The sequence below is a fragment of the Kogia breviceps genome, chromosome 12, assembly GCF_026419965.1.
Source record: "Kogia breviceps isolate mKogBre1 chromosome 12, mKogBre1 haplotype 1, whole genome shotgun sequence".
In the NCBI taxonomy this organism is placed as follows: Eukaryota; Metazoa; Chordata; class Mammalia; order Artiodactyla; family Physeteridae; genus Kogia; species Kogia breviceps.
Genome location: NC_081321.1, coordinates 58,955,847 through 58,969,106, shown reverse-complemented (window position 1 = coordinate 58,969,106; position 13,260 = coordinate 58,955,847). Strand labels below are relative to the sequence as shown.

The window sequence follows — 13,260 nt, the reverse complement described above, 5'->3', positions numbered from 1 at the left end:
CCAGGCCACAACCTCCCCAGGGAAGCAACCCAATCTGCCACTGCTTTTTAAATTCAAACCCCAGTACCTGACCAGTTTTAAGATGTAAAATGGTAAAACAACCTATGTTTAACACCCAACATGTGTTGAGAGCTAGGCTATCAAAATACATTCTTCCCAGACTGAAGAGGAAAATAACAAAATTCTTTTTTCGGATCATGTATTTTCTCTGCTTTCACTCTCATTTCTAGCTGCCTCTTCAGGGCCCACCTCTGTCTCATTAGTGCTGCCTCAACTACCACAGTTCAGCAATTAGAAGCAGTTACTTGGAAGCAGAGTACAAGCACCAAACACAGGAGCTGAGCTGAACTTCACAAACTGGAGAAGCTGCCCTCTTGGTTCTCAATTGAGGAAATGGGACTGCATTTCAAAGACAATGCCTGTGAAAGTGCTTGGGCGGGAAACGTCCTGATCTAGTGTTTCAGAGATTCAAACTACAGCATGTGGCTGGGAAGAGACTTGGCACTTTGTTATACATAAGGATTAAAGGGACCTTTACCTAGAATTGTGTCTGCACAGTGTATATCTGGAAGGACGCAGTGGAAACTGGTAGCAGTGGTTGCCCCTGGGAGGATGCAACAGGTGTCAAGGGAGCAGACAAGGGAAAGAAGTCACTGTTCAGAGTGTGTCCTTTCGTAAGCTTTGAATGCCAAATCGTGTGCATGTGTTACCTACTCATAAAATCATCATAACAATTTAAGAAACAAATGAATGATATAAAACCCACAAAAAGGGGCCTGCCAAAACAACCCCAAGGTAGTGAATCCTGAGTTTCCATGCTCTGACTTAGCTTCCTCTTGTCTGTGTGGTCAGAGGCGTCGTGGAAGAAGAAAACACTCAGATCGATAGCAGGAGCTCTAATGCACTTCTGAACTCTCAGCCCTTATTTCCAACTACCAGGGGCTTCTCCAACTGGAGGTCCCACCCATGGGCCCCTCAAAGACAGGATGCTCCAAACCCAGATCCTCCTCTTTTCTCCCTCTTTTATTCCCTCTTGCCTCCAAGCCTAATCCCCCTCCAATATTTTCAATTATTATTAGAAAAAGCTACCCATTCAGCTTGCCAATCTATTGATAAAAACCGTAGCATTACCTTAGGGACCCTCTCATCTCCTGGCCCTCATTATAGCCACCAAATACTGTTAATTCCATCTTGATGATGTTTCTCCGAGGTGACCTCTCGTCCTATCCCACTGATGGCTTATAAACTGTATTCCTTCACTGGAACGGGAGCTCCTGCTGGTTTTCCAGCTAGTTCATTCTCCATACTTCCTAGTCCCTAGCCTCATCATCTTTCTCAAAGACGATTATCTGGTCATGCTTAGGAACCTTGGACAGCTCCCTGCTGCCTACAGAATTAAGCCCAAAGGTCCTGTTTTGACAAACGACTGTTTACATTGTGGACAGAAGAGTCATTTCATCCCTAACACATACCTATGCTCTGGCCCCTCTAAAGTAACAAGCCTTGCTCATTTATGCCTCTTTTGTGCCTCCACATCTTTGTACGGCTTGTTTTCCTTGACTTGAAAGCTTTCCCCTCCCCTCCCCACTCAGCTTTATCAAAAAAAGAAATTCCTACCAACCCTTCTAGACTCCTGCTAATTTTTCAGTTTCTCTGAAATGCCTTTCGGGACTGTTCCCTCCCCTTTGCTCCTCTGATACTCTGCACACACACACCCTTACAGGCCCAAACACATTCTTTCATAATTATTTATGTTTCTATCTCCCCTGCCAGAATGGGAGAGCCTTTAAAAAAAACAGCTGCTACATTTTATTCACCTTTGAATCCGCTGCACCTCCCTGCTAGCATTGCACATAAATGTTTGGTGAATGAATTGGTCGAAAGTACTTTGGTAAAAATGCAACACATTATTCCCCCAATTTTATAGAACTCTGTGGCTAAAATCTCATTTCTTTGCCTCTCTCTGCATACATTTTGGCAGCTACCACAGATCTCAGGAGGGCCAGTTATTCAAAGGCAACTAACACAGTGCCTGCTATTTGTACACCCTCTGGGCTAGATTTAGAGATTGCCTTTCTTAGCTCTGACAGCTCTCCTTTGAGCATTCATTCACTCTAAGAAGCATTTCTCTCCCAAATGTCTGGAGTCCTATAAGTAACCTTTGTTTACCCTGAAAACACTTTCAGGGATGCTGAAAGGAGCTAAAAAAAAAAGAAAAAATCAATGTAGTGACCCTGCCCGGTCCCCAGCTGGTCAGTGAGCCTCTGTCCCCTAGGAAGAGGAGGGGGCTTCGGGGACTCAGCTCTAATCCCCACCCAACTTTACTGCTCTCTGCTCCCCAGTGAAGACCTTGGCAGCCCATTAATCACAAGACTATTCAGGTAAAACAGCATCATAAGCAAAGCGATAACCTCGGTGGTCTAAGGAACAGTGGTCTTTAGTGTTCCTGGACCCAGTTTACTCTCAAGTAAAGTGAGCCCTGACCACTTTCCAATGTGGCGGTCTCCGTCCAGCCCAGCTTTCCAGTGTGGGTACTCACGGTTCCGGGGTGTAGAGGGGGTCCGAGCCATGGCGGATGTACTGAGTACAGTGGAACACTCTGTAGGCCAGTCCTGCCAGGAAGTCTCGAGGACTCAGGTATCCAGCCACTGGTCTCACCGTGAAGCCAGACCTTTCTAAAGAGGCAACAGAAAGAGTCAACTAAATATTAACCCGACAGGACTTGATGGTCCAAGCAGGGCTTCCTATTATTTATAAGGCTGTTTTATTTTTATTTTTTAAAATTTATTTATTTATTTATTTATTAACATCTTTATTTGAGTATAACTGTTTTACAATAGCGTGTTAGTTTCTCCTTTACAACAAAGTGAATCAGTTATACATATACATATGTTCCCATATCTCTTCCCTCTTGCGTCTCCCTCCCTCCCACCCTCCCTATCCCACCCCTCTAGGTGGTCACAAAGCACAGAGGTGATCTCCCTGTGCTATGCGGCTGCTTCCCACTAGCTATCCACCCTATGTTTGGTAGTGTGTATATGTCCCTGCCACTCTCTCACTCTGTCACAGCTTACCCTTCCCCCTCCCCATATCCTCAAGTCCATGCTCTAGTAGGTCTGTGTTTTATTCCCGTCCTACCACTAATCTCTATCAGGCTGTTTTAGAAACAAAGTAATCAACGTCCTAAAACTCTTGACAATTGAATGACATACACTGTTAACAGCTATCGTGTTTGTGGCTTCGGATGACTAAAATACACTCACGAATGATGGTTTCCAGGGGAATAAGACAGTCATTAAAATGGAAAGAAAGGCAAAAACAACTTTAAGGATTTAAATTCAGAGGCCAAATTAGGATAAGAAAGCTCAAATACACAGGAGAAGATGACAATCTAAAGTGATATAAACTAAATGTTTGGTGGTGAGCACAAGGTAGTGTACATAGAAGTAGAAATATAAGGTTGTACATGTGAAACTTATATAATATTCTAAACCAATGTGACCTCAATAAGAAATAATTTTTAAAAATACATCAGATGCAAAAGACTACACATTTTGTGATTCTATTTATATGATGTCCAGAGGAGGAATATTTATAGATAGAAAGCAAATCAGTGGTTGCCCAGGGCTCTTGGTAGGAACAAGGATTGACCATAAGGGGGCAAAAGACAACTTTTTGCAGTGATGGAAATGTTGTAAAACTGAATTGCTGTGATGGCTACACAACTCTATACATTTACTAGCATCACTGAGTTGTACAGTTACAGTGGGTAAATTTTATGTTATGCAAACTATCCCTCAATGAATGAAGCTGCTAAAAAATATAAATAAATAAAGTGATGCTTACTACAGATTACCTGATATCTTTCTAAAGACACACCTAGATAGGGATTCTTTCTGCGTGTATGTGGTCAGTGAACACAAAGCTAATTCACCCCCTTGACTGGCAGCCTGGAATCAGTTCACACGGCAGCTTTCTATTGTCAAACCACCTAACCCCTTCATTCCACATTGCAATATCCCATTTCTGTGATATTATAAAAACAATTATATTAATTACCGCAGTTTGAAAAGGTACACTAAAGCTCTGCATGCTTTGTTGGTTTATGGTAAGAGGAAAAAAACAAAATAAGCAGAATACAATAAAATCTATGAAATCAGCCTAGACTGCTAACCCAGTTAAGGACTGCTTAATGCTTCCTGCTCATGAAGGCCCAGGAAATTTCAACAGGAGGGGTTCTTCTTCTGATATCAGTACTGTAAAGTCTCCCATTCTGAAAACCTCAGCTCATTAGAAGAGTATCTCAGAATGGTTAGAAATGGTTTTGAAAGATAAAAACCAAATAAGTGTAAAAACCAAGTCCACCCTGGGATTCTGGGTACCTACAAGGAAATAACCCTGTTCTCAGGCCTCTGCAGACCTGTAATTCTAACAGTGTTCAGTTCATTCCAAAAGTTCTCAGGTGGATTGACTGTTCTCCACTGAAAATCAAAAAGATAAGTGTATTTTTTTCTTTTTGAATTTCACGTCAATTAAGCCAGTATCCCACATGTGGGGTACAGGGGGAGCATCCTTTAGTTTAATAGTTATGTATTTTATTTTCTTATAAATTTAAAAATATATGTATCTATCACATCAAGAAATTTGAATTTGTGACTACCATTGCTTAAAAAGTTTCCTATTAAAATAAATTTGGTATTTTAAAAGTGAGTCAATTAAAATAAATAAAAATACACACATTTACATTGTGCTTGCTGTGTATCAATGAATGATGCAAACTGAGTGCCCAGTATCCAGTTCATCAAAGGTGTGAAAATCAATAACAATAATAGTAGTAAGAGTAACTAAAACTCTGCTATGCTTAATCTGTGTCAAGCAATAATTTTAGGGCTTTAGGTATATCAATTAGTTTCCCACCCCAACCCTGTAAGGTAGATAAAATTATTACCTCTGTCTGCAGAGAGGAAACTGAGGCACAGAGAAGTTAGGGTAATTCATCTATCTAAGGTCACACAGCCAGGAACCAGCAGAGCCAGCCTCAACCCCAGGCATTCTGCATCCAGAATCTGTACTGTACTATACTGCCCCTCATAAAAATATTAAGTTGGGTGACAGATATGGCAAAACTTATGAGATGGTAATCTAATTCCTGGGGTTTGAGAAACAAAGCAGTAAAAAGCATCCCCACATAGGACTAATCAAGACCATGGTAAATATATAAGACGCACATAACTCCATGGGAAACAAAGAGGGAGAGGCAGGGCCATTAGGGAGAATATAATCCAGTTAAACAACGGCGTAAGGCATTGTGCATTTAGGCGCTAATTAAATGACACTGATCAATGGCCCTCAATCTCTTTCTCTCAGTAACAACTATCATGGATGACATCCACGCATGGGGCCCTCCCATCATGCTAAGTGTGGTTCTCAGTGGACGAGCTGTCAGGCCATGCCTACCTCTCTCCTGATACACATATGAGCTAGGATGAAACTGTGGTGGCTCTTATGATGAGGATTCATAAAGAAGGCAGGACTTGCTCTGAGCCTTGAAGAACAGGTAGAATCTGAGCAGGTGAAGGAATGACTTCTCCAGCAAGGCACAGAGCCTAAGAAGTGGTATGAAGACCGAAAGCTAGAACAGAGGGTTTGTGCGGTGCAGTCATAGCAGCAGACACACTTGGAAAGCTGAGTCAAGGCCGTGAGTTGAGGCTGAGCAGTTCAGAACTTGCGCGTACAAACCAGAGGCCAGCAAACTATGGCCTGTAGTCCAAATCCAGGTTGCCGCCTGTTTGTGTATACCTGTGAGCTAAGAATAGTTTTTACATTTATGGGGGCCACGCCGCACAGCTTGTGGGATCTCAGTTCCCCGACCAGGGATTTCATCCAGGGCTATGGCAATGAAAGCCCGGAATCCTAACTACTAGGTCACCAGGGAACTTCCTTTACATTTTTTTTTTTGTGGTATGCGGGCCTCTCACTGCTGTGGCCTCTCCCGTTGCGGAGCACAGGCTCCGGATGCGCAGGCCCAGCGGCCATGGCTCACGGGCTTAGTTGCTCCGCGGCATGTGGGATCTTCCCGGACCAGGGCACGAACCCGTGACCCCTGCATCGGCAGGCAGACTCCCAACCACTGCGCCACCAGGGAAGCCCTCCTTTACATTTTTTAATGGTCACATTTAAACGGTTATAATAAGTATCTACCTAATAGCCTCGGTTTTGCCTCTTGGCCCACAAAGTCTAAAATATTTACTATCTATCTGGCCTTTTCCAAAAAAAATTAAAAGTTTGCCAACCCCAGTAAAATCAAAGGGGAGCCACTGATAGCTTCTGAGCAGAGATGTCAGGAACGAAGAAATACTTCAGGAAGCTTCATCTGGAAACAGTGGGCAGGCGAGTAGAGGGGAGAAGAAACAGGTGTCAAGGATGCAGTGGTGGGGACCTCAATGTGGATGGTAGCAGCAGAATGAAAAGAAAAGGACAGGTTCACCATGGGTCACAAAGCTAGAAGTGGCAATACCTGGAGACTGGGGTAAGCTCAGTCCTAATTAGGCCCTCCTGATAAGCCCCTACCCTAATGCCCTGAACCTGGGAATATGTTCCTTTAGATGGCAAAATGGACTTTACAGATATGATTAAGTTAAGGGTCTTGAGCTGGGGAGATCATCCTAGATTATCTAGGTGGGGCTGATATAATCACAAGCATTCTTATAAGAGGGAGGCAAGAGGGTCAGAGTCAAGAGGACATGTGACAACGGAAGCAAAGGCTGGAGTGAGGTAAAGGCAAGGCATGTGGGTAGACTCTAGAAGCTGAAAAGGCAAGGGAAGAGAAGGCTTCAGAAAGAACACAGCCTTGACAACTCCTTGATTTTAGACTTCTAATCTCCAGAACTGTAAGATAATACATTCATGTTAAGTCGCTAAGTTTGCAGTAATGTGTTACAGCTGAATAAGAAGCTTATACAAAGGCTGATTAAGTGTGGCAGGGAGGGGAGGGGGGAGGGTAGGACTTCAGAGGAGGAGTGTAACCGAGCAGAACCCTATGAGGGGGCTTGCCTGGTGGTGCAGTGGTTGGAATCCGCCTGCTAGCGCAGGGGACATGGGTTCAAGCCCTGGTCCGGGAAGATCCCACATGCCGCGGAGCAGCTGGGCCCGTGCGCCACAACCACTGAGACTGAGAGCCACAACTCCTGAAGCCCACACACCTAGAGCCCATGCTCCGCAACTAGAGAAGCTACCGCAGTGAGAAGCCCACGCACTGCAACAAAGAGTAGCCCCCCCTTGCCGCAGCCAGAGAAAAGCCCATGCGCAGCAAAGAAGACCCAACGCAGCCAAAAATAAATTAATTAAATTAAATTTTTAAAAAATAAATTTAATCAGAAGTGAGAAAATGCAGAAAGAAAGGAAAACAGTCAAGCAAGACAAAATAATAATACTTTATCCATTAAACAAAGTCAAGGACCTTTAGTTCTTCCTCAAGGACTATATAGATAATATTCTGAGCCGCGTCCTTTGAGCTGTTCTGCAGATACTGAAACCCACACCAGGTGGAAGAAGTTAACTGTATGCTGTCCACAAGCACGTAGACCCCAGACCGGCTGGAGCCAGAAGGTTGATGATGCTGACTCTCCATTACCTCACCACCGACCAATCAGAAGAACGTCCACGAGCCAACCACGCCCTGCTCTTTGAACACTGTAAGACTCCTCACTACCCCCTCCAGGGCGGGCACACAGTCTTGAGGGCATTAGCCCGCTGTGGCCCCCTTTACCCGGCAAAGCAATAAACCTATTCTTTTCTACTTCACCCCAAACTCTGTCTCTGCGTTTCTGTTCGGCACCAGTGAACAGAGGCCAAGTTTCAGCAACAGGAATCCTTAGAGCCTGATGAGTCTAGAGAATCTATCATCACCGATAGAAACAGGAAGACAGGTGAGGAAGGCAGTTCCAGGGAAAGAGGTAGGTGGCAAGGCTTTAGCTTTTAGAACTGTTGCGCTTGAAATGGGGAAGAGAGAGAAAAGAACAGAACCCGAGGACTTACCCGCAGTGAAGGACACAGAAGGAAGTGCGGCCACTGTAAAACTTCACCTCCACCCCGATGCCCACAAGAGCCTGAAGTTTTCCCAGTTGCTGTTCCGGGAGGGTCAGTGAGGAGACTGACCACACAGAGAACGAGGACGCCAGGGAACTCTGCTTCACCTCGCTGCCTGCTCGCACACCAGCGCTACCGTTCCGGGCACGATTTATACTTTACAATAGCGATCTGATTAACTGACTGACCTCCTCCCCAGAGGAAAGTCACTATGCTCAACATTTTCCGTGATATTTCTTCATCAGGTACATAATTCTTAGCAAAGCAAACACAAAGCTACCTTTGAGATCATCCCACGCCTATGTAGCCCAACAGAGTCGTTCCTGGATCAGAAAAAGCTCAAAGCTGAACTTGCAAATGTCGGTTGGGGTTTGCTGTATAAAACAGCCCACCAGAGAGACCTCACCAAGGCCCTGGGCTGGGTGAAGAGCTGAGTGCATCTCCCCGCCCAGAGGCCCTGCTCTACTTCCCACAGGTGGCCCAGGTAACTGTTGGCGCAGTGCTCCTCTTTTTAAATCAAAGGGAGCTCCTATTTGGAAAAAGGGTGATTGCTGCCACGTGTGTCCTTAGACGGCCCATGAGGATGTGGGGTAGGAGGAATAAAGAGCCCGCGTGAAGCTTACCTTTCAGAAAAACCGAGACGTCTTCAAGTTGGGGCACGTTGTCCTCCCTGTAGCCACAGTATTTTGTCAGCAGAGGGAAGTTTTTCAAATACTCCCGGCAAGCATGAGTAGGATAGAGTTTGGAGAGCTCTCGGAACACAACGCCCCAAGTTTTAGTTTCTTCCTCTGTGTACTCCACTCTGGGGATGGGCTGACCACTAGGCAGGAGAGAAGAGAAATGAATGAATCTAGCTCTGGGTCACTGGGCTAAGTGTTTTCTCACCTTCATACCTATGTGAGTCAGATTCCTGTAAAGTGGGACACCTGAGTGTCTGAAAGGATCCCACTAAGTGTTATTTTTTGAAGAAAATGCTAACCTTCTAATTTTGTGTATGTTTTTAAACTTTCATATAAATGATTTGAGTTACGTCTTCACACATCCTTATGGACATTTGATAAGATTTTTGTTCTGACCCTGGGATCCATAACAAGTTAAAAGTTCTGGGTTGGAAGGAACTGGTTTAGGTTCAAAGTTGTGCTCTGAGAACCTTTTCTGCAATCACCTGACAACAGTAATAAATGGATGTTTTTTGAAAATAAAATTGCCTGTGGGTCCTCTTTGTCCTTTGTAGGGAACTCACCCCAATCTCCTAGTGTAATTTTGAGGTCATTTGTTCAGTGAGAGAAACGTCTGGGAAATACTAAAAGCCTATGCCAAACTTAAGTGAGAGTTTTGCAAACTGCAAAACAGGAACATTTATTATACATCATGCTGAGAGGTGCACACATTAAGCCCTGTCTGTTAGGAAAGAGGTCAGCAAACTTTTTCTGTAAAGGTCTAAAAAGTAAATATTTTAAGCCTGTGTGCCATACAGTCTCTATCAAAACTGCCCAGGTCTGCCACTATATCTTGAAAACAGCCACAGATAATATGTAAACACATGAACATAGCTTTGTTCTAATAAAACTTGCATTACAAAAACAGACCAGATTCAGCCTGTAAGTCATAGGGAGTCGATGCCTGGTTTGGAATATTGGGGTGGTCAGGGAGAGCTTCCTTGGAGAAGGCACAGCTTAAGCTGAGACTTGTTGGCTAGGTAGGATCTGCAGGCACCCTGACAGAAAGAAAGGTGAGTTTAAAAATGCTCTTCTAGGGCTTCCCTGGTGGCACAGTGGTTGAGAGTCCACCTGCCGATGCGGGAGACACGGGTTCGTGCCCTGGTCCGGGAAGATCCCACATGCCGCGGAGCGGCTGGGCCCGTGAGCCATGGCCGCTGAGCCTGCGCGTCCGGATCCTGTGCTCCGCGGCGGGAGAGACCACAACAGTGAGAGGCCCACATACCGCAAAAAAATAAATAAATTAATTAATTAAATAAAAATGCTCTTCTAACAACAGCCAGCAGCCATGAGCAGGGACCATAGCTCCTGAGGCCACATGAGGTCAGGACATGTGCTTTTGCAAACTATGGCTTGAAGAGCCAGAATCTGAATTTAGCCTCTGATTAAGAAACCTATCCTGAAAGTGAAAACTTCTCATGACCTGCTCAACAGTTACCTGCAGCAGTCCCCCACTGCCCTCCCTGGCCACTTGTCACAGATCCTGCCCCTGCAGTCAGCAAAGACTCACACAACATATGGAAGTCCAATATATACACATAAACCTAGGGGTTCTGCCCCTGTGAGCTGTGAAATCCAGTAACCCAGGCTGCACAGGCAGCAACTGGCCCTCAGGGCTGCTGCAGCCTCAGGCACCTTCAGCAAGCTGGGGTCATTCAGAAGCACCCCCTTAGGTAGAAAAAAGAGTAGGAGGACAGTAACAAGAGCAGGCTCATTAGCAGAGCCCTGTCCCCAGCCCTCTGTATACTTCAAAGTATTCTTACCAAAATCTTTTCTGTTGAAGGTTCAGGTCCAAATGTGATTCCTACTGCCTCAAATTATTTTTACTGAAAAAAAATTAACTGCAATACACGAGGGATGAGGGAACAACATACACTGAAGAAAAAAACAGAAATTAACATTTCTTTTCTCTAAGTACCAAGACTAGGGCTTATGACAAACCAAATTAGAACAAGATTAGCCTTGTTTAAATATGACTGTTGATAACAAATAAAAAATTACAACCCGACAAATATTTGCTGAGAAGATCAAGACTGCTAAGGCTTAGCCTCTGTGATAAATTTAGAAGAAAGCCTGAAATGGAAAGATAAAAATAGAAAGGATGTAAGGAAATAAAAACATGAACGGTCTGCCTCTGGTACCAGAAAATTCAACAAAATCAATTTGCGTTGGGGAAGCCAATAAAGCTGATAAGGGCTGTGCACAGTCAGAAGGTGGAAAGCGATGAGGCTGAAACAATAAATGAAATACTGAGAAGCCATTTGAAAAGAATCATTAGGTCAAACTTTTCCCTTCGATATCAGTCTGCAAATATGCAGCGTTTCCAAGGGGAACAGACTGTAGCCAAAAGGAAGCTGCAGAAGAAAGACAAGTGTGAGTCTGGGTAGGAAGGAGTTATACAGACCTTCCTCCACTTACAATGGGGTTACCTTGTGATAAACCCAATGTAAGTTGAAAATATCATCAGCTGAAAATGCCTTTAATACACCTAACATACCAAACATCATGGCTCAGCCTAGCCTACCTTAAACGTACCCAGAACACTTACATGAGCTTACAGCTGGGCAGACTCATCTAACACAAAGCCTATTTTATAATAAAGTGTTGAATAGCTCATGTACTTTATGGAATACTGTACTGAAAGTGAAAAACAGAACGGTTGCCTAGCTACAGAACGATTGTAGGTGTATCGGTTGTTCACCCTGGCGATCGACGGGGGGCTGACCATGGCTCCCTGCCACGGTTCAGCATCACAAGAGAGAATTACACTGCATATTGCACTGAAAAAAAAGATCAAAATTCAAAATTCGAAGCACGGTTTCTACTGAACGCATTTCACTTTCACACCATGGCGAAGTGGAATCATCCTGAGTCGGGCCTGTCAGTACGTATCTGTTACTTAATGATGAATTCCTAGCATCACAACCTTGGGAATACAAATGACCACGCGTAGAGTCTCATCTGTTTCCACTTGTCTGTCCTGCCTGGGTAACTAATGAGCCTGCTCTTTAAGTTAATAGCTGGTGCTGCGCCCTGCAGCTACCCTGAACGGGTCAGTCTGACTGGTCACGCCAAGAAATTTCTCACACCGCTCTGACCCCCATATCCCGGCTAACTATTTAAGGTAAATGTTTAAAAATCAGCTTCACACAAAGTAAAGGCTACTTTTATCCATTTAATTTCTGTTAAAAAATATCCCAAATACAGAAAAAATAAGAAATGTCCCACTTTTCCATGTAGTTAATAAAGGTATATAATAATAGTTCATCTTTGAGAACTTACTATTGGCCAGACACTTTTTTAAAGTTAAGCGTTTTTATATAACTTAGCCCATTTGATTCTCACAACTCCATTGAGGTAGACTCCCCCCCCCACCTCTCATTTTACAGATAAGGATATTAAGGCTCAGAGAAACTAAGCCATTTGACGAAACTCATGGTGCCAAGCTTAAAACCCAGTCTGTCAGGCTCCGGACTGGCTGTGGTCTTCAATGATTAGTGTACACCAATGAAATAAAAAAATTTATCCCAGGCACCAGCTTATTTTCACATACGAAATTAAAATAAGGCTTCTAGGTATATGTACTGATATATAGGAAATCTCATATACAATCATGTAATCATGATACTCGCATGTATTTGTATAGATCACATAAAATACTTTCATATTTATTCACTCATTTAACCTTCTCAGTAAGACTGGTAGGTAGTGCTTGGGGCACCAGGAATGCAGGGACACCTATTTTTTTTCAAACTTTGAGATTTGACATTTGGAAAAATAAAAATTATCATGAGAAAAATCAAAATGTGTTGCACTTCTCTGTACTTGTTATGGGTTAGTGGGCTTTTTGTGAATTATACATGAGAGGAATGACAGAGGGGTGTCCTGATCTTTCTAGGGCCTAGGACATATACCCACAAATCATTAATGCATCTATCTCTGAGTACATGTCATAACATGTATGTAATAAGCCTCATATCCCAGTGTCCTAAAACTCTGCTCTGGCCTACGACTAAAGTCACTTAAGTACTCCACGTTCTACAGAAAGCTCTCAGCAGTTGGAGCCAACCATCTCCCTGCAGGGCTTGTGAAGAGGCGACAGAAATGGCTCCACCACCAGCAACCCCCCCCTCGTACTACCCTTCCCACCCCACCCCCAAACTTCACCTACCAGTCCAACAGGGAATCAGATATGCAGGATTGTCGGGAAGGCTGGTGTGAGAAGGAAAGGCCCCGTTCCTTCTCCTTCCCTAGGGGAGGAGGGCAGGCTGTGCCGCAAGAATCACTTGTAAGGACTGCAGGCGCCCTCAAGAAGTAGGGTCTGGCCTCTCCTTTCCCATCTGGACGCCTGCTGGGCAGCAGAATGCCCTGCCCCCCTGGTGCCGCCACCAGACTGGAGCAATAGAGACAGGCCCTGGGAGAGCATCTGGAAGCCCAGGAGTATGGCATGCTA

At 44.3% G+C, this 13,260-nt stretch overlaps 1 protein-coding gene across 2 annotated transcripts in view; it reads right to left on the bottom strand.

The window, feature by feature from the left end:
* TPH2 (tryptophan hydroxylase 2) overlaps positions 1–13,260 on the bottom strand; it is an 88,383-nt gene that overhangs the window by 49,617 nt on the left and 25,506 nt on the right. For both annotated transcript variants that reach the window (XM_067008311.1, XM_059082415.2), the window contains 2 exons: positions 8,712–8,908; positions 2,540–2,675 (listed from right to left, as the gene is read on the bottom strand). In XM_067008311.1, coding sequence (XP_066864412.1) covers positions 2,540–2,675; positions 8,712–8,908 — 333 coding nt within the window. The remainder of the gene's footprint in view (positions 1–2,539; positions 2,676–8,711; positions 8,909–13,260) is intronic.